The sequence below is a fragment of the Rhinatrema bivittatum genome, chromosome 11 (assembly GCF_901001135.1).
Source record: "Rhinatrema bivittatum chromosome 11, aRhiBiv1.1, whole genome shotgun sequence".
Lineage (NCBI taxonomy): Eukaryota > Metazoa > Chordata > Amphibia > Gymnophiona > Rhinatrematidae > Rhinatrema > Rhinatrema bivittatum.
Genome location: NC_042625.1, coordinates 6382084 through 6408497, shown reverse-complemented (window position 1 = coordinate 6408497; position 26414 = coordinate 6382084). Strand labels below are relative to the sequence as shown.

General features: G+C 50.1%; 1 protein-coding gene across 4 annotated transcripts in view; it reads right to left on the bottom strand.

The window, feature by feature from the left end:
- The window catches only part of POLE (DNA polymerase epsilon, catalytic subunit), a 379412-nt gene that overhangs the window by 139223 nt on the left and 213775 nt on the right, over positions 1-26414 (bottom strand). For all 4 annotated transcript variants that reach the window (XM_029570995.1, XM_029570997.1, XM_029570993.1 and 1 more), the window contains exons 27-30: positions 24691-24793; positions 11978-12058; positions 11707-11829; positions 11136-11354 (exon numbers count right to left, since the gene is read on the bottom strand). In XM_029570995.1, the coding sequence (XP_029426855.1) occupies positions 11136-11354; positions 11707-11829; positions 11978-12058; positions 24691-24793 (526 nt within the window). The remainder of the gene's footprint in view (positions 1-11135; positions 11355-11706; positions 11830-11977; positions 12059-24690; positions 24794-26414) is intronic.

Genomic DNA, 26414 nt, shown 5'->3' with positions numbered 1-26414 from the left:
CACAGCCTGGGAACGCGTAGAGTGTGCCTTGAGACCCATCGGAGAAGACCTACCCTGCAACAGGTATGCAGAACTAATAGCCTCTGTCAACCAGCGAGCAATAGTGGTCTTGGAGGTCGCCTTCCCCCGACGAGGTCCGCTCCACAGGACATACAGATGGTCTGATTCCCGGAAGGGGTTAGTAACCTCCAGGTAATGCAACAGCGTCTGACGGACATCCAACCGGCGCAACTCCTTGGCCAAAGGATCCGCCCTATCCAAGTCTATAAATGCAGGTAGTTCCACAGTTTGATTAAGATGAAAAGGCAGATACTACCTTAGGTAGAAAGGAAGGAACTGTACGAAGCGAGACCCCCGACTCCGAGATTCGCAAAAAAGGCTCCCGACAAGACAAAGCTTGAAGCTTGGAAACTCGTCTTGCCGAGACAATGGCCACCAAAAAGACCACCTTCAGCGTCAAATCTTTGAGGGGGACTTGCGAAGAGGCTCAAAGGGAGCGCCGCACAACGCCTTCAATACCAGATTCAGATTCCAGGAAGGACTAGGGCTACGTGACGGAGGGCGTAAATGCTTAGCACCTCGAAGAAACCGAATCACGACTGGATGCGACAACAAAGACACACCTTGTACCCGACCACGCAGGGGCCCCGTCAGGGGCGCATCCTGAACCCGTAGGGAACTATGCGATAGCCCCTTTGCCAAGCCATCCTGGAGAAAGCGTAAAACCTCTGGCACGGCCGCACAAGTAGGCACCACATCTTGATCAAGACACCACGTCTCAAACACCTTCCAGACCCGCACGTAAGATAAGGATGTAGAAGTCTTGTGGGACCTCAAAAGGGTGGTTTACTACTACATCCGAATAACCTCTGGATTTCAGCCTTCTCCTCTCAGAAGCCATGCCGCTAGACAGAAGCGTTCGACCTGGTCGAAACAAACGGGTCCCTGATGAAGAAGATCCGGTACATAGGGGAACCGAATGGGATCCTTGAGCGCGAGGTTCCGGAGATCCGCAAACCAAGGGCGACGCGGCCATTCGGGCACTACAAACACCACCGGTGACGGATGCAACTGTATGCACCTTAGCGTCCGGCCGATGAGCGGCCACGGCGGGAAGACATAAAGGAGCACATCCGACGGCCATGGCAACACCAGAGCATCCACGCCCTCCGCTCCCATTTCCCTGCGAGAGCGAAGAAGCGCGGAGCCTTGGAATTCTTGAATGTCGCCATAAGATCTAGTGCAGGCGTCCCCCACCGGGCACAGATAAGTTGAAATGCGACTTCCACGAGTTCCCACTCTCCGGGGTCCAGGCGATTGCGACTGAGGAAATCCGCCTGAATGTTCTCTACTCCGGCAACGTGAGACGCCGCAATACTGTCCAAGTGACGTTCCGCCCACTCCATCAACTGTCGGGCTTCGCATGCAGCTGGTTGACTCCTGGTTCACCCCTGATGATTGATGTAGGCTACCGTGGTCGCATTGTCGGACAATATTCTGACAGACTTGCCCCAAACCAGGGGAAGGAAGGCCTGAAGAGCCAGGTGGACTGCCCTGGTTTTCAGACGATTGATGGACCAAGTCGCTTCCTGTGGGGACCAGACTCCCTGCACCAACTTTCGGAGGCAAACTGCTCCCCACCCGTACAAGCTGGCATCCATGGTGACCACTGTCCAGGAGGGAACCGTCAACGGCATTCCGCAGCTCAAATTGTCCAGACTTAGCCACCAAGCCATGCTGGCCCGCGCTGACTGTGTGAGCGGTAAAGGTAGATGAAACAGCTCCGATACCGGATTCCACCGGGAAAGCAAAGCTGAGCGAAAGCATATGAGCGAAAGCCCAGGGCACCAATTCCAACGTTGAAGTAATGGACCCCACCATCTGGAGGTAGTCCCAGACGATTGGCATGGGCTTGGTTAACAAACGCCGGGCCTGTCCCTGCAACTTGAACATGTGGTCCTGTGTGAGGGACACCATGCCCCGACAAGTGTCGAACAAGGCTCCCAAAAACTCCAGAGACTGAGACGGAATCAGATCACTTTTGGATATATTGATCACCCAGCCGAGCTTTTGCAACAAGTCGATCCCTCGGTAAACTGCTTCCTGACAAAGCCGTTCCAACTTTGCCTGAATCAGCCAATCGTCCAGGTACGGGTGCACTACGTATCCTTCCCTGCGAAGGTGTGCTGCTACCACCACCATAATCTTGGTGAATGTGTGAGGGGCGGTTGCCAGACCGAACGGCAACGCCTGAAACTGGAAATGTTGCCCAATCACGGCGAACCTGAGGTAACGCTGGTGCTCTGCCCGGATTCCGATATGAAGATATGCTTCTGTGAGATCCAGAGACGCTAGAAACTCCCCTTGCTTCACTGAAGCGATGACGGATTGTAGAGTCTCCATCCGAAAACAAAGTACTCGCAGGCACTTGTTGACACTCTTTAGATCGAGAATCGGACGAAACGTTCCTTCCTTCTTGGAACCACAAAATAAATGGAATACCGGCCTCTGCGAAGATCGTGCGGTGGAACTGGTACAATCGCACCTAGCTCGCGCAGACGCCTTAATGTCTCCCGTACCGCTCAACGTTTTCTGAAAAAACGCAAGGCGATACCAGGAAACACTGGCGGGGCCGTCGTGCAAAATCTAACGCATAACTTTGACTTATCACCTCTAGGACTCATTGATCCGAGGTGATCCTGGTCCACTCCTCGTAAAACCGTGCTAATCTGCCGCCGACCACTGGAACAGAGGAGTGGACCGGCTGCACATCATTGTGAAGGCTTACCACTCTGTGGACCTGCACCTGCCCCCGGCCAAACCGGTGCCCGCAAAAGGACTGCGAGTAGGACTGCTGCCGGTTGGCTCTGTGCAGAAAGGACTGACCCCCGCGAGGTGCAAGGCCTGCGTCCACCCCGAAGACGGGACCGCGACAACAGGCCCCCTCGAGACAGAGTTCTATCCTCTGGCAAGCGATGTATTTTGTTCTCGCCCAACGACTCAATCAAATCCTCCAGTTCTTTTCCAAACAATAACTTGCCCTTAAACGGTAGAGACCTTAGCTGCGCTTTAGAAATCACGTCCACCGCCCAATGGCGTAGCCACCACAAACGACGTGCCGATACCGCCGACACCATGGAATGCGCCGACGTGCGAAGTAGATCATAAAAAGCATCCGCACTATAGGCGATCACCGCCTCTAAGCGTCCCGCCTGTAGTGCTTCCTCCTGAGAAAGGGATTCATTGGCCAACAACTGTTGAACCCACCGAAGACCCGCACGTAATGAGAAATTGCTGCATATAGACGCACGGATTCCGAGCGCGGAGACTTCGAATATCTTTTTAAGCTGTATCTCCAGCTTACGATCCTGCAAATCCTTAAGGGCCGTTCCACCGGTCACCGGGATAGTGGTCCTCTTTGTGACCACCGCTACCGCCGAATCTATCTTAGGGATCTTCAGCAGCTCTAGCGCGTCCTCAGGCAAAGGGTAGAGCTTATCCATAGCCTTAGCTACCTTAAGCCCCAAATCTGGGGTATCCCATTCCTTGAAAAGCAAATCTGATGCTGAGAAATGCAATGGGAAGGCAGACTGTGGACCCCTCAGTCCCAAAACTACCGGGTCCGTTACCCCCAGTCTGGACTCCGCTTGAGGCAACTCTATGCCTAATTCCCCTAGAATTGCAGGGATCAGGGGCCCTAACTCATCCCGTCGGAACAACCGAACCACCTTGGGGTCATCCCCCTCTGTCCCATGGGAAACGCTCCGGCCCCCTGGTAGCTGCTCACCGTCCCCCTCAATCCCCCTCGGGGGCTGGGACGGCAGATCCTGGTCCATTAGCTGCTCATCTGGATCATCGGTGTCCGTGGAAGTATCAGGATCCCCCCGGGGGGCCCCCCCAGCCTGAGAGGCCGGGGCTTCCCAGCAGGATCCGACACTTGGACGGGCCGGGTCCGCTTTCCGGACTCCCCCCGCTGGGACTGGGTCCTGAGATCCCCGAGACCTCTTTCTAGCCAGCCTGCGTGCTTTAAAAGCCTTGTGCATAACCAACACAAACTCAGACGAAAAAGAATCAGATGAGCCGTCCCCAGTGTCCCCATCAGGGACCTCTAAATCACTGGAACAGGGTGACCTCGCAGGCTTGTCCCCCTCAGGAACCCTGCGTTGTGCAGACAAGTGCGGCAGGGAGTCTTCCCCCCCCCCCCCCGATCCGACGGGGGTGCAGGAACCGCGGGTCCCGATGCCAACAAAATGGCCGCCGTTCCTGCCGCCACCGGCCCCGAGCCCAAAATGGTGCCCATTCCCGCGCTCTGCGGGGACGGGCCTACTCTGGCTCCGGGCTTGCTCCCCGGAGCTGCGGCTCGAAACGGCGCTCTTCCCTGTGCTCCATCCAGGAGCGAAGACACCCCCTCGCCTCCCGAGACACAGCTGGAACAAAGGCTGTCTCAGGAAAGGCGCCGGGCCGCGCCGCAGTCGCGGCATGCTCTCCCACCCCAGAGAGAGAGAGAGAGAGACAAGAAACCGCGATCGGATGCCGATTCCTGTGTCACAGAGAACAAACCAAAAAAGCACTGCGGTGCAAGCCAAGCACAAGAGAAGGGAAAGTAAAATCTCTCTCTTTTTTTTTTTTTTTTTAAAGTACCATTACCATTCGCTGCCGGCTCCGGAACACACCTGGGAGGAGTGAGCCGGATTCCCCGGTGTCACCCCCAGGGATTAGATAAGCGCTGGCAAGGGCACTAAGCCCACCCTTCAGCGGCCTCTAACACCAGGATGGAAGGCCCCCTCAGGACCCCCCTCCTGGGAGGCAAACAACTGGACCTGCAGGCAACCTACTGTGGTCTCAGTCTCCTAACTAACCAAACTATACCAAGTTATCTTTTTTTTTTTTTTTTTTTTTAACTAACTAGGCTTCAGCGTCCCGCCAGTTTCTAGAACTTTGATTGGCACACTGAGCATGCCCAGCATGCCATAATCCCTGTGGCCACAGAGGTCTCCCTTCAGTCTTGTGTGTAGCAAAAGGTGCAAGCGAAAAAATAAAATAATAAAACGGTTTCAGACCCAACTCCGTGGGGTGGCGAGTGGGTTTTGTGAGGACTACATCCTGCTGTCCTGGGAGAACACCTGTTACAGGTAAGCAACTCTGCTTTCTCCCAGGACAAGTGAGTGATTAGCAAACTACAGGCTGACTCATATTTATTTGGACCAACAGCATACAACTTGTGCAACAGGTGTACTGTTGGGAAAAATGAGGCAGCCTGAAAATCACAGCAGATGGATGCGGAAGGAGTTGGGATTATACTGGAAATAAATTTTTCAAGACGGATTGGCCAAAGGCAGTCTTGACATCCTTCCTTGTCCAGGCAGTAATGTGCTGCAAATGTGTGGAGAGCGCTCCATGTTGCAGCTTTACAGATCTCAGCAATCTGTACTGAACGATAGTTTGCTACTGAGGTTGCCATGGCTCTCACTGAGTGCGCCTTCACTCGTCCATGAAGGGGAAGGCCTTTCTCATAACAGAATTTGATACAGTCTGCTAGCCAGTTGGAGAGAGTTTGTTTGCCCACTGCATCTCCCGGTTTGTTTTTATCGAAAGAAACAAAGAGTTGGGTGGATTTCCTATGAACTGCAGTGCAGTCTAAGTAAAATGCAAGTGCACGTTTACAGTCCAAGGTGTGTAAAACTCTCTCGCCCTGGGGAGAGTGAGGCCTTGGGAAAAAGGTGGGCAAGATTATAGACTGAATCAGGTGAAAGCCGGTTACCACCTTGGGAAGGAATTTAGGATGAGTACGGAGGACCACTTGGTCATGAAGGAACCTTGTATAAGGTGAGTATGTGACGTCCCCTACAATTACTGCAAAATGCGGCCGCGCGATTGCTGCCTAATATAAATAGGTATGACCATGTTTCCCCAGCATTGATGAAGTTACATTGGTTGCCAGTCCAGTCCCGCATTCATTATAAATGTCTTACCTTAATCCATAAAACCATATATGGGAGTAATTCGGAATGGCTTAATGCTTCACTGCGTATTCATGTTCCAGCTCGCAATCTAAGGTCACTCGGACAAGCTCTACTACCAATTCCCTCACCCAAATTGGCCCATTTGAGCTCCGTGAGAGAAAGAGCATTATCCTTGGCTGGACCTGGGTTGTGGAATTCCCTCCCGGTTGAAATCCGCCTTGAGGAGAATATTAATAGTTTTAAAAAACTGATAAAGACCTGGCTTTTTCAACAGGCTTTTAACTAGGCCATCCGATTCTTCTCTTTCTCTTTATTTTACTTAAAGGATTATCAGGAGACATAAAAAGTCGCAAGGGTTTAGAGGAGCCGAAAAATCTAAAAAATGACAGAATAAGGGAAGTATAGGTCAGGATAAAGAACGGGGATGAAGTCTGGAGGGTTTTAATTTTGAAAAATGTTTTAACTATTAAGATTTTATCTTGTTTTTATGTTTTGGTTTTTTTTGTTTTGTTTTTTTTTTTCTTATTTAATGGGACATTATTTTGTATTTGATTTTACTATGTAAATTATTAGCGAGATATATGTGTTTTGGATAACGGATTTTTGTGAATTTTGCTACTGCGAATTCAAATATTGTTAACCGCCTTGATATTAACTTGAAAGTCGGTATACAAAGTTAAATAAATAAATAAATAAATAAATAAATAAATAACTCACTGACCTTTTGAGGAGATGTAATGGCTACTAGGAAAAGGACTTTCCATGTAAGAAATTTAACATCACAGAAGTGCAAAGGCTCAAACGGGGAACACATGAGTCTTGTAAGTACTACGTTTAGGTCCCATTAGGTAACTGGTGGCCGTAGAGGGGGCTTAAGTTGTATTAGGCCCCTCATAAATTGACTCACAAGGGGTTGCGCTGTTATTGGGGCATCCCCTATTCCCTTGTGGTACGCTGAGATGGCACAGAGTGTACATTTACTGAGGAAGTCTGAAGACCAGAGTCTGAAAGGTGGTAGGGATAGTCTAATAGAGATGGAGTGGGGCAGGAAAGGGGGTCAATACCTTTTTGCGTGCATCACATGGTAAATCCATTCCACTTGGAAAGATAAGATTTCCGTGTGGAAAGCTTTCTTGAAGTTACAAGCACTTGAGAGACCTTAGTTGAAAGAATTAGCAGTTGTAGGATAAAGCTTTCAACATCCAGGCTGTGAGGGATTGGGTCTGAAGGTTTGGGTGGCATAACATGACATGGTTTTGAGTTATGAGATTGGGCACTGTGCCCAGGCAAATGGGATAGAGAGGTCGAGAAGCATGGGAAACCATACTTGTCGAGGCCAGTACGGGGCTATGAGTATCATTGATCCCTTGTCCTGTTGTAGCTTCACGAGAGTTTTGGCTATTAGTGGTATGGGAAGATACACGCATAGGAGGCCTGTGTTCCAGGGGCGAGCAAAAACGTCCATGGCTAACATGTTTTGTTGCCTGTGCAGGGAGCAGAATCTGTCTACTTTGTGATTCAGTTCAGATGCAAAGAGGTTGATGGTTGGTTGACCCCAGCGTTGGAAGATTTTGCTCACTACACAGGGATCCAGAGACCACTTGTGGGGATGGAAACTGACTGAGGCGATCTGCTACTATGTTCTGTATGCCTGCCAGATAAGTGGCCCGGAGATGCATGGAGTGTGCAAGGGCCCAGATCTGTGCAGCTTCTTGGCAGAGCAGATAAGATCCTGTGCCTCCCTGTTTGTTCAAATACCACATTACAACTGTGTTGTCTGTCTGTATGAGAACAGTCTTGTGTGAAAGGCAATCCTTGAACACATAAAGAGCATAATATATGGCTCGAAGCTCTAGGAAGTTGATTTGAAACCTTGCTTCCAGTTGTTGTGTCCAAGTACCTTGAGTTTGAAGGTTGTTCACATGTGCTCCCCAATCCAAATTGGATGCGTCTGTGGTTAAGGTCACTTGAGGAACTGATGCTGAAAGTGTAGACCTGTCTGAAAATTGGCTCTGTTTGTCCACCAGAGAAGAGACAGATGCAGCTGGTCGGTTACATGGGTCAGGGATGAAAGAGGTTGAGTGACTTGGAGCTACTGAGATTTCAAAATCCATTGAGTTATTCTCATGGCTAGCCTGGCCACAGGAGTGACATGGACCGTGGAAGCCATGGGGCCTAGCAATGTGAGGAATTGATGGGCTGAGGTTGTTTTGTTTGTGCGCAGAGATGTAACCAGTTTGGAAAGTATGTCTGCGTGGTCGTTGGGCAGGAAGGCCTTTGCAATTGTGGTGTCCAAATCTGCTCTGATGAATGTAAGGAGGTGAGATGGATTCAAGTGGGATTTCTGGTAGTGAAGATTCATAGTGAGCTTTAGAGAGTTGAGCGCTCCTTGCTTCGATAGACTCTTTATTTGCCAGTCATCCAGGTAAGGAAACCCGTGTACGGTGCTTCTGCGTAGATGTATGGCCATTTTGTGAACACTCGAGGCACTGAGGCTAGACCGAATGGCAGAACTTGGTATTGAAAATGTTTGTGACCCACTATAAAGCGCAGGTATTTGCGGTGATGTAGGAATATGGCGATATGTGCATAGGCGTCCTGAAGGTCCAGAGAACAGAGCCAATCTCCTTGTCATAGTATGGGAAACAGTGCCGAGAGACACCATCCTGAATTTTTGTTTTTGAAGAAATATGTTGAGATTACGGAGGTCTAGGATGGGGAGGAGACTGCCCAATTTTTTTGGAATCAGAAAATAGCGTGAGTAGAACCCTCTGCCCCTCTGTGTCAGTGGGATGGCTTCTCCAGCTCTGGTTCGCAGAAGGGTGGAAAGTTCTGACTCTAGAAGCAATGTGTGGCCTTTTCGGGCCCACAGTGGATTGGGTGGAGAGTTTGGGGGTACTGTAAGGAAGTTTAAACGGTATCTTTGGGCTATGATGGATATTACCCATTGATCTGTTATGAGATTCCACTTGTGTTTGAAGTGGTGCAATCTGCCTCCTACGGGTATTTCTGGGTTTGGGTTCATTGATGCGTGGCCGCTGTTCTCTGGAAACGCATCAAAATCCAGAGGCTGGACCAGCTTGTGGGACTGGTTATGCTCTGGGTGCTTTGGGCTGGCGTGCATGTGCCCTCTGAGGGACTCTGGCTGGTCTCGCTTGAGATGCAGGAGGATAGTATTTCCGCGAGCGATAGAATGGTCTTCTGAGGTCCCTTCTCATGCTTTTGTGGGATGAGGAGGGAACATCCGAAGTGATTGTAGACAACTGACGTAGGGTCTGAGCCACTGCGTCCTATATTTTATCTCTGAAGAGATTGACTCTAATGCACGGGAGATCAGTAAGCTTATCTTGGACCTCAAGTCTTAAATCAGAAGCTTTCAGCCAGGCCCATCTTCTAGCACTGATTCCTGTTGCTGACAACCAGGAAGCAGTCTCAAAGGAGTCATATGCCGCTCTTACCTCATGCTTCCCTGCTTCGAACCACTTGTAGATGATTGCAGACACGCTTTCTTGTTGCTGTTGAGGCAAGGAGTCAGTGAAATCTTGGACTTGCTGCCAAAGGTTTCTTTGGTACTGGGTCATATACAGTTGGTAGGCTGCTATACGGGATACCAAGATGGAGCTTTGGAAGAGCGTTCAACCCAGTCCATCCAGAAACCTCTGGTCTTTACCAGGGGGCGCGGAGGAATGCGGACGTATTCGTTTAGCTTTCTTCTGTGCGGATTTCACCACAACAGATTGATGAGGCAGTTGTGGTTTTTGAAAGCCTGGGGCATGTTGTACTAGGTATGTTGCATCTGTTTTCCTGTTGACTGGTGGAACAGTGTGAGGATGCTCCCATAGGCAGTGTAGGAGATCCAACAGGACTTCATGCACTGGAATGGCCATAATTTCCTTGGGGGCATCAACAAACTGCAGAACCTCCAAGGTCTTGTGACGGGTGTCCTCTTCAGTCACTAGGTTGAAGGGGATGGTCTCGGACAATTTCCTTGATAAAGTTGGCGAAGGAAAGGTCTTTGGGAGGAGATCGCCGTCTTTCCTCTGGAGGAGAAGGCTCTGAGAGCAAGTCCTCTGATGTAGAGGTGTCTGTGTCCACATCCTCCCATGGGTCATAGGGAGTTTCATGTGTTCGTGGTCGAGATTCTAAAGGAGTGAGAATATCCAACACTCCAGGGCATCGATAGAGGCCTTGATGGCGGGTGTATTGGCATTGATGGAATCGAGGGGAACGGTGGACGTTTAGGTCCTGAGAGCCCCGATGGACCTGGAAGTGGTTCCGGCATCGATGAACCTGGAGCCAGACTGGGAAGTTGTGTCTTCCTCCAAGGAGCCCGGAATAGGTATTGGGAACTGCAGAGGTCTCGATGGCCGACTCTGTGCCAATGGAACGGGCTGAGTCGGGAAAGTACCAATGAGGGTAACGAGTCAGTCCAGCAACGGTGCAAACATTGATGGTTCCGGTGTCAGTATAGGGGCTGGCATCGATGCGGTTGCAGGTTTCGGAAGGCATCAAGGACTGCCTGGCGGACAAGGATGCCAGTTCCTCCCTTAAAGCTGGTGTGGATAGCATAGCTACTACAGGGGGAGGCAGGCTAGGCGTTACTGGCTCTTCCAGCATTGCTCCAACATCAATGATCTAAGTGTATACTCACAATGCTTCTGTCAGAGCAATGGTGGAAGCGGCCAGGAGTAGGCTTGGGCAAAAAGGAGTTATATGGGTGAGTGTTTGGTGCCTTTCCTTCTAATACTATGGAGGTGGAGGGTAGGAAGGGACTTGGGGCTTTTCTTTTCAATAATCCTGGGGGAAAGGGGTTGGCAGCATTAGGTCTCAGAGCCTGCATTTTTTTTTATTTTTACATTTTGGTAGCTAAGTGGGGATTAGGTGCAAGCTTGCAGTACATTCTTATCTTTTCAGCACAGATTAAGGAGTATCCTGTTTTTGTGACAGCAACTTCTTTCATGGTAATAATGGAGGACACTATCAGCATTCCAGCTCTATTACAGAGGTTCTTCCCCTTTTTCCATTACTAGACAGTACAGATCAGAAAGTGGCAATCACCGATGTAATTCTAAAGCATTGTATTTTAGAAACTGAATTTGAGGGTTACCTTGTTCACAACAGAGTGGCCTGGCCCAGCCTACGTAAGTCATTCCATTAGTAAGAGCAGTCTACCTTGGTGATCCCAATAGGGGGTGGAGGTCCAAGGATCTCTCTCCAGGACTGAGTCAGCTCCAGGTCTTGCGATTCTTGCTGGTTTTCCTCTGCCAACAGTACCCATTTTCGCTTACTGCTAATGGGAATAGCCGTGTGCAAGCGCTTTGTGACCCCAAAGTCTTCCATATCAGCTACTTGTGAGGGCTGTAGATCTGTAGTGGGCTGGTTGGTGGAGATCTGGAAAGACGAGATGCTCATGTTGATTAGGTCACAGCCTCTTTCTTATCCTCACTGATTAACATACTGGAAGGAGCTGGATGGGGCTGATGATGAAATGAGATACAAGCATCAAAGATGCAGCTTTTCAATACATACAGGATATGGGCACAGATGGTGTTATCTTTCTCGTGTCTTTACCACACTACACATTCTCTCCTATCATGGACTGATCTCTATTTTCAGGAGAGATGCTCATACAAGTTATAAGTCAGGGAAGACAGAAGATGGGAAAGGCTCAATTCTCTGGAGCTCTTGCTGGTTTCTCTTTCAGAGACTTTTCAACCTGACCACTATGTAATCTCCACCTCACCTGTCTTTTGCCCTCGCTAACGAATAATTCATTGATTTTCTTTTGCTTATACACATCGTTTTTCTCAAGCAACTTTTTGTGCAGCCAGTCAGGGTGTCGCACTCTGGGCACAGGATTCTTCACCTACAAACAAATCAAGGTCACAAGTCAGGAAAAGCAACGATCCTAAAATCCCTCACTCCCAGCCTGCATAGATGGCAGGAAGACAGAAATTGAGCAGGGTCTCTACTTCCTGCCTTTCCTACCCCACCCCCACCCCTTCCATACTCACCTGCTGCAGCGCTGCCGGAATGGTGATGATCTTCTGGATGGCACTGCCCAGTCGCTCAATGTAGTAATCCCAATCCAGGATCTGTAAAATTGGAGTTTGGTTAGGGGTGCTAACAAAGAATCTGGAGGGATCAGTGACTTAAGGATGGATCAGGCAGTGACTGCACCACTCTACGATCATATGCTTAGATGCTGAAGCAAAGAGGCAGACTTGAGAGGACAAAAAGAGGAGAAGTTCACTTGACTACATGTCAATCGGCTGGAAGGGAAGCAGGAAGAGTGAAGTCCTGCTCTCCCTTATCAGACTGTCAGTTAGCGTAGAAGCAAAAGGAATGTCTTACACTAAAAAGAAAATTGGTTTTTACCTGATAATTTTCGTTCCTGTAGTGCCAACAGATCAGTCCAGAACTCCTGGGTTAATTCATCCCTGCCAGCAGATGGAGACAGATAAAGCCTCGCTCACACTGCTTGAAAACCCCTGGTGCCACCTGCAGTAGCTCACTATTGATCTGTACCCAAGCTGAAAAACACTCTGTGCAATAACTGACTAAAAACTTGTCAATCAACTTGAAAAATGTTATAAGTTCACAACAAAGAACGGAAGTTTGCTGAAAAAACAGTTATAGCTGTGGGTTCTGGACTGATCAGTTGGTACCACAGGAATGAAAATTATCAGGTAAGAACCAATTTTCTTTTCCCTGTACGTACCCGGATCAGTCCAGAACTCTTGGGATGTACCAAAGCTTCCTAGAGAGGGCGGGACCTGGAGAGCCCCGCTCGCAAGACACCTTCACTAAAAGACCTGGAATCCGAAAATCCCAAATCCAAACGGCAATGCCTTGCAAAAGTATGCAGCGACTTCCAAGTCGCCGCTCCGCAAATTTCCTGCGGAGACACCAATTGAGCCTCCTCCCATGAAGCAGCCTGAGTCCGCGTCGAGTGGGCTCTCAAACAGACAGGAACCTGGCGGCCCTTGAGAATAAACGCTGATCCAATAGCCTCCTTAAGCCATCTGCAATCGTTGCTTTGGAGGCCTTGGTCCCCTTCTCTGGACCACTCCATAACACAAACAGATGATCCGACCGTCTGAAGTCATTAGTAACCTTGAGATAACGAAGCAAGGTTCTGCAGACATCTAACATCTTAAGCTCCCTAGCATGCAGCATCGAAACATCCAAATTAGTAAACGCTGGAAGCTCTATAGTCTGATTAACATGAAAGGCAGAAAGCACCTTTGGGACAAAAGAAGCAACCGTGCGCAACATAATCCCTGAATCAGATATTTGGAGAAAAGGATCCCTGCAATTCCGAAATCCTCCTAGCGGAACAAATGGCCACCAAGAACACAACCTTGAGAGTCAAATCTTTAAGAGTCGCTCTCCTAATTGGCTCAAAAGCAGCATCACACAATACTCGCAGCAACATATTAAGGTTCCAGGGAGGACAAATTTTCCGCACCGGTGGACACAAATTCTTAACTCCCCGAAGTCCGGGTGAGATGAGAGAGAATAACCCTCAACCTTACCTTGTAAGCAAGCCAGCGCCGCTATAGGAAAATTAGTTTCTTACCTGATAGTTTTCGTTCCTGTAGTACCAAGGATCAGTCCAGACTGCTGGGTTATGCCTCCCCTCCAGCAGATGGAGTCAGAGAAAAGCTGAAATGCACCCCCTAGATATACTGGTGTGCCACCTGTGATCCCTCAGTATAATCAATATCAAATCAGAACAAAACATATCTCATCCTGAGGTTTTTTGTTTTTTTTTTTATATAAGAACCAATGACTAGAGCAAAAATACCAGAAAAACAGTTTCTTTTTTTTTTTTTTTTAAACCAATAACATCTGTGAAGAGAAAACAGAAATATGACACGAAGACGAGCGGACTCTCCTGTAATATACATTCTTGAGCGGGCGTCTGGACTGATCCTTGGTACTACAGGAACGAAAATTATCAGGTAAGAAACTAATTTTCCTTTCCCTGTATGTACCAGGATCAGTCCAGACTGCTGGAATGTACCCGAGCCGCCTTAAATGGGGTGGGACTCAGAGTCCCGCTCGAAGCACACTGCTGCCAAAGGGCTCTACAGCCGGATCTCAAACATCCAACCTATAATGCCTAGCAAACGTGTGCAATGACTTCCAAGTAGCCGCTCTGCAAATTTCCTAAGGCGAAACACATTGGCTTTCCACCCAAGATGCTGCCTAAGAGTGGAGAGAGTGAGCCTTGAGACCATCAGGGACAGGGCGTCTGTGGCATATATACGTGGAAGCAATAGCATCCTTCAACCAGCTAGCGATAGTAGCCTTAGATGTCATTTGTCCCTTCTTTGGACCATTCCACAAGACAAAAAGATGATCCGACCGCCAAAACTCATTAGTGACTTCCAAATACCGCAAAAGGGTCCGCCGGACATCCAATCGCCGCAAATCTCGACCGTGAGCAGAATGTGTATCCTCCTCCGAAAAGGATGGAAGGTCTATTGACTGATTGACGTTGAAAGCCGAGACCACACCTTAGGCAAGAAAGAGGGTACCGTCCTCAGGGACACTCCCGGGTCTGTAATACGCAAAAATGGTTCCCGGCACGATAACACCTGTACTTCGGAGACAAGACGCGCCGAACAAATAGCCACGAGAAAAGCTGTTTTGAGAGTTAAATCCTTCAAGATGGCGCACTTGGTGGGCTCAAACGGCGAGGCGCAGAGACCACGAAGAACCAAATTTAATCTCCAGGATGGACAAAGCGCTCGCTCCGGAGGACGTAAATGCTTGACACCACGTAGAAAATGAACCACATCCGGGTGACCTGCAATAGAAGAACCTTCAATCTTACCATGCAGACAGCCCAAGGCCGCCACCTGTATTCGAAGAGAATTATAGGCCAGGCCCTTTCCCAAGCCCTCTTGTAAAAAGGCTAGAATATGTACTATAGAGGTCCATCGTGGGGTCACATTCAACCCACTGCACTGAGTCAAAAACCTTCCAGACCCTAACATAGGCAATGGAAGTGGAGGTCTTGTGGGTCCTAAGAAACGTGGAAATTACGGCTTCCGGATAACCCTTTTTTCTCAGTTGCCTCCTTTCATAAGCCAAGCTGCTAGACAAAAGTGATCCGCTTGATCGAAAAATACGGGACCCTGCCGCAGAAGATTCGGAATGTGCCCCAGACGCAAGGGACCTTCCACCGCCAGGTTGATGAGATCTGCGAACCACGGTCTCCTCGGCCACTCTGGAGCCACTAGGACAACCAGGCCCCGGTGGGATTCTAAGCGTCGTAGAACTTTCCCCACCAGTGGCCAAGGGGGAAACACATAAAGGAGAATGTCTGGAGGCCACGGAAGCACCAGAGCATCTACCCCTTCCAAGCTGTGCTCTCTTCTACGACTGAAGAAGCGAGCCGCCTTGGCGTTGATCCGAGTCACCATCAAATCTAAGCGTGGGGTCCCCCAGCGGCAAGTTATGAGCCGCATCGCCTCAGAAAACAGTTCCCACTCTCCTGGATCCAGGTGCTGCCGACTGAGAAAATCCGCCTGGACATTGTCCACTCCTGCGATGTGGGAAGTCGCGAGACAGCTTAGATGACGCTCCGCCCAGGCAATCAACAAGTCCGCCTCGGAAGCCACTGGGCGACTTCTTGTACCTCCTTGCCGATTGATGTATGCCACTGTTGTCGCATTGTCGGACAAAACCCGTACTGCTCGGCGATGAATCAAAGGAAGAAAGTGACAGAGGGCCAGGTGAACCGCTCTAGTTTCCAGCCGATTGATCGACCATTTGGCCTGACGAGGTGACCACCGCCCCTGCGTCGACCTGGACTGACAGACTGCTCCCCAACCTGTCAGAATGGCATCCGTCGTAACGATGATCCAAGGCGGAGATTCCAAGTCCACCTCTTGAAGAAGATGTGCCGGTACCAACTGAGACTGGTCCTGGTCGGCTCCAGTAGCGGTAATTGCAGGTGATAGTCCTCGGACTTGGGGTCCCAACGGGAAAGCAGTGCCCTTTGTAAAGGTCGCATATGAGCAAAGGCCCATGGGACCAATTCCAGTGTAGAAGCCATATGCCCAATAACCTGTAAATAATCCCACGCCGTGGGCAAAGGGAGAGCCAAAAGGCGCCAAACTCGATACATTAAGTTATCCATCCTTTGGCGGGGTAGGAACACCTTGCCCGCCCAAATGTCGAAGAGGGCTCCCAGAAACTCTAATTTCTGGGATGGCATTAGATGGCTCTTGTTGAAATTGACTATCCATCCCAATGACCGCAGTCTGTCCCACACAGACTGCATCGCTATCTTGCAAAGAGCCTCCGACTTTGCCCGGATCAGCCAATCGTCCAGATAAGGATGAACTAAAATCCCTTGGCACCGAAGGAAGCTGCAACTACCACCATCACCTTGGTGAATACCCTGGGAGCAATCGCCAATCCAAAAGGTAGGGCGCAGAAATGGTAATGCTGCCATAGGACCATGAACCGGAGGAACCTTTGATGGCGAGCTTGAATGCCTATGTGCAGATAAGTCTTGGTTAGGTCTAAAGAGGCCAAAAACTCTCCCTTGTTGACGGCCGTAATGACTGACCGCAACGTTTCCATCCGAAAACATGGAACGCGCAAGCTCCGGTTGACCTGCTTCAGGTCCAGAATCGGACGAAATACGCCTTCCTTCTTGGGAACCACGAAGTAAATTGAGTAACGACCGGTCCTGCACTCGGCCGACGGGAATGGAACCACGGCTCCCAGTGCTCATAACCGAGAGAGCGTCTGAGCAATGACCTGTTGCTTGGCCGGGGGACCGCAAGGCGACACAAGAAATAAATCGCGGAGTGGCCGAGCAAAATCCAAAGCGTAACCGTGACTTATAATACCGAGAACCCACTGGTCCGATGTGATCTTGACCCATTCCTCCCGAAAGAGGGACAACCTCCCACCAATTTGTGGAATGGAGGAATGGGCCAGCGCCCCTTCATTGTGAAGTCTTGTTAGGAGTGAAACTATGAAGGACCCCCAAACGTTGAGGTCTTCTGCCTCGAAAGGAATGAGTCCATGCCTGCGACCAGGATGCCGACTGTCTGTGTGAAGGAAGAACCTCTTCCTGCCCGAAAACGACGCCGACCCCGGAACCGGCCCCTAAACGTGCCGGATGGGCAAAACTGTCTAGGCTTGTCTTCGGGAAGCTTATAAACTTTGTTGTCCCCCAAGTCCTTAATAAGCTGTTCCAGCTCCTCCCCAAAAAGCAATTTTCCCTTAAAGGGAAAGGAACCCAATCGGGATTTGGAGGAGGCATCTGCCGACCAATTACAGAGCCACAAAAACCGCCTTGCAGAAACTGCCGATGACATTGTGCGAGCAGAAGTCCGTAAAAGATCATATAGGGCGTCTGCTGTGTAGGCGACCGCCGATTCCATGCGGTTAGCCTGTTCTGCCTCCTCCAGGGGGAGCTCCTGGGCCGTAAGCATCTGCTGAATCCAACGGAGAGTGGCCCTCTGCATGAGACTGCTACAGACCGCAGAAACCTCCAAGATGCGCTTCAACAAAACCTCCAGCTTCCGATCCTGAAGATCCTTAAGCACCGTTCCGCCAGTCACAGGAATGGTAGTATGCTTAATGACAGCCGTGACCGCCGAATCTACCTTGGGAAGCTTGAGAAGGTTTAAGGAATCGCTCGGCAAGGGATATAGCTTCTCCATAGCCCTGCCAACTCGTAACAAAGCCTCTGGAAAATCCCATTCCCGGGAAACAATCTGAAATAACAGGGTGGAAAGGAAAAGTTTGCGGTGGACCCCTAAGCCCTGCTAACACAGAATCTCTGGGAGAGGAATCAGTCTCAGGCTGTGGAGCCGGAATTTCCAATTCCCGCAGCACATCTGGAATCAAGGGGTCCAGTTCATCCTTACTGAACAAACGAAGGATCTGGGGATCATCCCCTTCCACCTGAACATGAGCGTCCCCATCGCCACCCATATCCGGGACACCAGTGTCATGTGAGGGACCCGCAGCCCCAGAGAAATCAGGTTCCGCTGCCAGGCACGGGAGATGGACCCCTGCCCTCCCCTGATCTGGCCCGGGCCTGGCACGCTTAGGGGAGAGCCCAAAAAGCACAAAGGAAGGCGATCTATAATAGCCGTCAGGATGAAAGAAAAGAAATAGATGCCTGTAGTCTTAAAACAATCCTTTATTGCAGTGGAGACACAAGGGTAGCCCGACTCTGGCCGAGTTTCGCCGTTTCAAAACGGCTGCCTCAGGGGCTTACAATAATCTTCTTGAATTCATTAGTTATATATCGACTAAGAATATAGTGTGATCATATAAAGAGCTGTATGATCTCTTATGTTGCGTCTTGAAGCATTTGCGATAGCAGAACTCCACTAGCAAAGGCAAACATGTTTGCCTTTGCTAGTGGAGTTCTGCTATCGCGTTCTGCTATCGCGAATGCTTCAAGACGCAACATAAGAGATCATACAGCTCTTTATATGATCACACTATATTCTTAGTCGATATATAACTAATGAATTCAAGAAGATTATTGTAAGCCCCTGAGGCAGCCGTTTTGAAACGGCGAAACTCAGCCAGAGTCGGGCTACCCTTGTGTCTCCACTGCAATAAAGGATTGTTTTAAGACTACAGGCATCTATTTCAACGCTTAGGGGAGAGGGCAGAGGAGTCCTCCCAATCCGTTTCAGCCTCAAAATAGGCTTTGTGCATCAAAAGAATAAACTTAGAAGAAAATGCATGTGGCTGCTTTATGGGCTCCCCTGGAGCTGGTTGGAAGGAGGGAGGGTCCAAATTTGTCAAAACAAATCACCAAAACGCTGAGGACTTAAGGCAGGCGGGTCCTCCTCTCCCTCCGATGCTGCCTGCGTGTCTGAGCTCAGCGCGGCCAAAATGGCCGCCGCTCCCTCGTCCCATGGGGGCGGGGCAGACTTCCACCCCAAGCAGACAGAATTCTTCGCGGCTCACACGGCCGCGATAGAGGAGAGTCGCGGGCACCTACCGGCCGTCAAGAGGGTCCCTCGCCCCTGGGGATACACCGGGAGCAGAGACCCTCCCGAAAGAGCCGTGCACCCGACTCCCTGCAGGCCGTGCAGGCAGAAGCCCACGGCATACCAAAGGCGGGCCCGACCACAAAAAGCATGCGAAAAAGTGGCAGAAGACAGCCCTGTGTCGGACCGGGTGATAAATTCCACCCCCTCCGGAGCCCCGGGGCCGAATTGGGCAGGCTGAGGCCGAACAAGGTCTGTGCTTTATTATTAAATTTTATTTTTTTTTAATGAAATCATATTAAAGAAAACTTGCAATAAGCCCTGTTAGAAATAATCTGGCTGACTGATCAAACCACGCGGTATACTACACCACAAGCCCCCTTCACGGGAAAATACATCCCTGGAACAGATTGGGGAAAGTGACCGGCCCACCGGTAAATACCGGCCGCCGAGGATATGAGCACTCCGGGGTACCTGGCATTAGGGCATTGCCCTGCCAAGCCTGCCCTAAAGAAAGCCTCTACTCAGTCAGCGCCACAACAAAACTGAACAAGATTAATAAGAGTCAAAAATGTTTTTGTTTTTTTTTTAAACAGCAAACAAAGAAAGTAAATTGGTCTAGTCAAAGGTCCTAACCAAGACAGTCAAACCTGTACAAACAATGGATAATCTGAATAGGATCAGGACCGCAGGTTATGCCTCTCAATCTTCTGGAGTCAGAGAAATACTGAGGGATCGCAGGTGGCACACCAGTATATCTAGGGGGTGCTTTTCAGCTTTTCTCTAACTCCATCTGCTGGATCCTGATCCTGATCCTGGTACGTACAGGCAACTGCACTTTAAAGGAATTAAAAGCAAGACCTTTAGTTAAACCCTCTAGAAGAAAAGACAAGACTTGAGCAATTGAAGCCTGGACCACCAGAACCCCCGGTCAGTACACCAAGCCTCAAACACTTTCCAGACCCGAACCTGTAAAAGCGTAGCAATCACCGGCTCTGGATATCCTGTCCGCCACAAGCGACGCCTCTCAAAAGCCAAGCTGCTAGACAAAAGTGATCTGCCTGGTCGGAAAATACGGGACCTTGACAAAGGAGTTCCGGTAGATGACTCAGGCGCAACGGACCATCCACCGCTAGATTGACAAGATCCGCAAACCACAGGCGACGTGGCCACTCTGGAGCCACTAGGATCACCTTCCCGGGGTGCTTCTTTATTCTGCGCAAAACCTTGCCCAACAGTGGCCACGGCGGGAACACATATATAGCAAGACTGTCGGAGGCCAAGGCACAACTAGAGCGTCAACTCCCTCGGCCCTGTACTCCCTCCTACGATTGAAAAACTGAGGTGCTTTCGCATTGAGACGAGTTGCCATCAAATTGACATGGGGACGGCCCCACTATCTCCAAATGAGCCACATCACGGTCTCAGTCAACTCCCACTTGCCTGGATTTAAGGTTTGACAACTGAGAAAATCGGCCTGAACGTTGTCAACCCCTGCGATATGAGAGGCCGCTAGCTGAATCAAGTACCGTTCCGCCCAGTGAAACAACTCATCACTACCCCATGGCTCTTGGTCCCGCCTTGACGATTGATATGCGCCACCGTTGTCGCATTGTCCAAGAGAACTCTGACTGAACAACAGGAAGAAAGGTTTGAAGTGCCAACCGTACCGCTCTGGTCTCCAACCGACTGATTGGCCACGAGGCTTCCCCCGCTGACCAAGTGCCCTGGGCTGACTACCGTTCACAGACTGCTCCCCAACCAGAGAGACTGGCATCGGTAGTGAGAACCACCCAGCCCGGAACCTCTAGGCTGACCCCATGTTGCAGACTGGAAGACTGTAGACACCATGATAGGCTGTCCCGCGCAGACGCATCCAGCAAAACCGGTAAATGAAAGGCCTGCGACAGAGTATCCCATTTGTCAGAGTCCTCTGAAGTGGACGCATATGCGAGAAGGCCCACGGTACCAGTGCTAGGGTCGAAGCCATCTAACCCAGAACCTGTAGAAAATCCCAGGCTCGTGGCATCCTCAACGTCAACAAGCGGCAAACTTGGGACTGCAATTTGAGCATTCTCTCCTGTATGAGAAACACCCTGCCTTGGCTCGTGTTGAAACGAGCGCCAAGGTATTCGAGTACCTGGGACGGCTCCGAGTGACTCTTCGACCTGTTTACAACCCAGCCAAGAGACTCCAACAGTCGAACCACTTTCTGAACTGACGAACAGGAAGCCTCCAATGACTTTTCCCGAAATAGCCAATCGTCGAAATAAGGATGCACCAACTCCCTTTCGCGCCGGAGAGCCGCCGCCACCACTACCATCACTTTGGTGAATATGCAAGGAGCCGTCGCTAGACCGAAAGGCAGAGCTTGGAATTGGAAATGCTGATCCAACACTGCGAAACACAGGAATCGCTGATGCGCCGGACGAATTGGGATATGCAAGTATGCCTCAGTCAGATCGAGTGAGGCCAAGAACTCCCGAGAACGGACTGCCACAATTGCCGACCGTAGCATCTCCATTTGAAACCATGGGATGTATAAGGCCCGGTTGACTGATTTGAGGTCTAGAATGGGGCAAAATGTTCCTTCCTTTTTTGGGACAACGAAATAAATGGAGTAGCAACCTCTGCCCCGCTCGCGAGGCGGTACCGGAACCACCGCTCCCAAAGCACGAAACCTTCACAAAGTCACTCAGACCGCTCGACGCTTCACCGAGAACCCGCAGTGGGAGACTAAGAAGAGGTATCACCTGCATGATTTTGGTCCACTCCCCATAAAAATCTGCCAGCCGGCCCCCTATATAGGGAATGGCAGAGCAGACCGGCCTCGCTTCATTGGAGGAGTGGCAGCAGTCAAGTCCTCTCAGACATGGGAGCTCTAAAAAGTCGTCGCCTGCCGCGAAAGGACTGACCCCAACCGGAGCCCCGCGGTTGCTGAAAAAGGCTTTTGGGCTGCCCCCTTAAGGCCCCCTCTGGAAGGACAAGACCGTCTGGCGTCCCTGAAGTGCAACCTGTATTGAAACGCCTGGCGATTCCTTGGCTTGTCCTCCGGCAGCCGGTGAACCTTTGTCTCACTCAACTGCTTGATGAGCTGTTCCAGTTGCTCTCCAAACAAGAGATGATCCTTGAAAGGCAAAGAACCTAACCGGGCCTTAGAAGAAACATCCACCAACCAGTGACGGAGCCATAGTAACCATCTGGCCACGACTGCCGAACTCATGACACGCGATAGCGAATGTACCAAGTCGTATAGTGCATCCGCTACATACGCGACCGACACCTCCACGCGATCCGCATCCGATGTGTCGGCCCCAGGCTGAGAAAATTCTGCACCCATCTCAGACATGACCTCTGCATGAAGCCGGAGCACACGGCTGCCCGAAGCCCCAAGGCTGCCCTTTTGAAAACCCTCTTAAGGTGAAGCTCCAACTTCCGGTTCTGGACGTCCTTTAGGGCAGCAGTCCCCTCAACCGGAATCGTAGTCTTTTTCGTGACCGCAGAAACTGCTGCATCTACCTGCGGGAGCGCAAAGAGCTCCAAGGTCTGTTCTGGCAATGGATAGAGCTTGGCCATAGCCCTACCAACTCTCAAACCGGAGTCCGGAGAATCCCATTCATGCCCAATCAACTGCTTCACAGACCTATGATATGGAAAAGCGGAAGGCAGAGCATGAAGACTGTCCAAAACGGGGTCTGCACCATCCACCTCCGGAGCCTCCTGCGAGGATTTTAACCCCAGCTCCTCAAGGACCTGCGGAAGCAGAGGTGCCAGCTCCTCCCTCCGGAACAGCCGCAGAATCTTGGGATCATCCCCTTCTGCCACCGACTGCATTCCGGTGTCATCACCCTGGTCCAGATCCGGCAATCCAAGATCAGGCGCTGAAAACCCTGACGCCGCAACAGCTGGCTGGGCTGGGACCTGCGAGCCCCTTGGTGCCCCCAAGGAGCTAGACCAGGCGGGAACGCCCGAATCCTGCGGCTGCGCGGGCTCCGGCCCGGAATTGGTAAGTTGCAGACCCGGATTCTGAGGGGCTAAAACCCCCTGAGACCCCCCCTACCCCCTCCTGCTGTGCCAGATAAGCCTGGTGCAACAGGAGAATAAAATCTGGGGAAAAGGGACACACACCCAGAGGAAATTTGGGAATCTGGTCTCCCTCCAGTCCCTGAGGTAAGGGACCTGAAGATCCTGCTCCCGCAGCAAGCCCCTGTGCATCGGGAGGCCCAGGATGGACAGGGGAGAGCCGCGGAGGAGAATCCCCCTTTCCCTCAGATAATGGCAGCGCGCGAATCATTCAAAATGGCCACTGCTCTCGTTTCGAGGGAGCCGGCAGCCCTGGAGGCAGCAGAAGCCTGCAAACCCGGCCCGATCGCCGCAGCCGCGCTTTTACAAAGGCGTTTTGCTCCTGCCGGGAGAAGGGAGGGCCCTTACCCCCTGAAAGACACCCCGAACAAAGGCCCGATCTGCTGAGGTGCGCAGGGACCGCCCGAGCCGCAAACCATGCCGGTAAGCAGAGTAAAATTAACAAACAAACAAAACCAAGAAAAGTGCCGACCCAGCCGGGGCAAAAAACAGGGGGGGGGGACAGAGGGGAAAGTCACCCCGGAGCCTTACCTTCAGCCGTTTCCTTCCTGGAAGTCTGATATTTCACTTTCAATGCAAAGCCAGCATAGCTCTCTGCTTCAACGGCAGGGGAGGAAATTTTGACAATTCACGCATATCCAGCATAGCCCTCTGCTTCAACGGCAGGGGAGGAAATTTTGACAATTCACGCATATCCAGCATAGCCCTCTGCTTCAACGGCAGGGGAGCAAGTCTGATATTTTACTTTCAATACATAGCCAGCATGGCTCTCTGTTTCAACGGCAGGGGGGAATGAAGAAAGGTGGATCTATATTCAGGCAACAATCAACAAGGACTGAAGTACTCAGTCTGAATAAACAGATAAGCATGGGTGTAGCTTGCTTATTGCGGTGGTTAATACCCCTAACTAAATTAAGCTATTTCACTTAGATGCAGTTCCAACACTGCTCTTTACATTAATGGTGGGCGTGGAAGGGAAATAGAATAAAAAAAAAGGTTACTAAGAGCCAAGAGAAACAGATAAGTATGTGAGAGAAAAAAAAAGTGCGAAAGCTTGCTGGGCAGACTGGATGGGCCGTTTGGTCTTCTTCTGCCATCATTTCTATGTTTCTGTGTAAAACTTTTTTTTTTTTTTTAAACTTTAAAAGTTAACAAACAGACAGAGCTTCTCTCCCAGAGCTGCAAGGAGCTGTCCAGCTCAAAACAGCTGCTGAAGTAATCAGGGAGAAACCTCTGTCCCAAAAAGAGAAGGGCTGCAAGCCGCACGGCCAGCCTCATGAGGGGAGGGATCTGGACCACCAGATGTACACCCCATGGAACAACTTGGACCTCGACCGGTCCACCTCAACCAAACAGAGAATGGTACCCAAGGGAACCAATCTCCTGGGAGGAAGGCTCACCCAAAAAGAAAAAAGCAGCAAGGGTAAAAGAAAAAGCCATGCAGGTTAATGCACCAGCCATTTGCTGGAGACAGATAAATACTGAGCTACTGCAGGTGGCACCAGGGATTTTCAAGCAGTGTCAGCGAGGCTTTATCTGTCTCCATCTGCTGGCAGGGATGAATTAACCCAGGAGTTCTGGACTGATCCGGGTATGTACAGGGAACAACCAGATGTTCTGCTCTTGCTGAGCGATAGGGAGCACCCACTCACCGATCTGATATCCAGGTCCTGCAGGGAGGAGTTTTTCAGCCACTTTCGGAGGAAGTGTTTCTTCACGCTGTTCTCTGCCTGGAAGATGGCAAGTGGGATGGCTCTGGAATAAAGGATGATGCAGTTATTGCAACTCAGTGCAGTACATATAATTGAGCAAGGACCAAAAATAAAAATGATACATAATATAAACAGAGGAGTCCAGGGTAGATGTGTTAATTTTAGGTTGCAGGAGGCAATCTTCCCTGGATAAACACTATTGCAGGTATTTATGCTAACTACAGATGTTTCCCAGTTAATTCAGCAGCACCTATGATGTGCAGTGTAAGAATGCTTTGGTCCTAAACAGGAAGTGTTTACCAAATGTTGCTCAGAATCTCTGTCAAGCCTAAGAGTGCAACTTTCACTGATGAGCTGGGTATGTGGCTGCCTGCAAGGTTAGGAACTCTTACGTGTAGGGTTGCCAACTCGCCCCAATTTGATCAAATAGGCTGATCCAGTCCTAGTTTTGCCCCACTGCATGTATGGAGTTGTAGTTCTGACTAAGAGAAATCAATGGGACAATCAGAACTACAACTCCATGCATTCAGCAGGACAAAACCAGGATTGGATCATCCCATTTGGTTGACTTGGAATGAGTTGGCAAATCTAGCTGTGGGGGTTAGGCAGTTTTGCTAAAGTCCTTTGCTGTTGTTTAATGTGCATTATATATGGAGGGTGTAGCGAAAAGGAAAATTGGTTCTTACCTGCTTAATTTTCATTCCTGTAGTACCACAGATTAGTCCAGACTCCTGGGTTTTGCCTCCCTTCCAGCAGATGGAGGCAAGAGAAATTTTCAGAGCCACTGGCACATAACCTGGCACAGTACCTGTACTCCTTTAGTATTACTATGTACGCAAGCTAAGACAGCAATACCTCCACAAATTTAATAAACAATATGCCCCAAACGAGCAGGGGAAAGAGAAATCAACTTACAACAATAGACAATAAAGAAAAACTTCAAGGAGCGATCAGAAACCTGTGCTATTCTTCAGACAAAGACAAAAATACAGATCACGCAGACTCAACTGATTTGTGGTACTATGGGAACGAAAAATTAGCAGGTAAGAACCAATTTTCCTTTCCCTGTACGTTCCCAGATCACGCCAGACTCCTGGGATGTACCAAAGCTTCCCTAACCAGGGTGGGACTGCGAGAGTCCCGCTCAAAGTACACTTGCACTGAAATTGCAGACATCCAAAGCCTGGTCGCCCAGTCGGTAATGTCTGGCAAAGGTATGTAAAAACTTCCAAGTAGTTGCCCTGCAAATTTCTTGCAGTAACACTAGCTGACAAGCCACCCAGGAGGCTGCCTGGGATGGGTAGAATGAGCCCTTAACCCCTCCGAGATAGGACGACTGTGACAGATGTATGCAGAACAAATAGCTTCCTTCAACCAATGCGAAATTGTGGCTTTTGATGCCTTCTGACCCTTTTTCGCACCACTCCATAGCACAAAAAGGTGATCCGACAATCTGAAACTTTTAGTGACCTCTAGATACTCAAAGACCTTCTGACATCCAGACATCTTAATTCTGTTTCACAAGGCGCACCAACCTTCAGATTTGGAAAAGCCGGAAGCTCCACTGACTACACCGAAACCACCTTCAGCAAAAAAGAACGGTACTGTCCTTAAAGATACACCCGAATCTGAGATGCGTAAGAAAGGCTCCCTGCATGACAAGG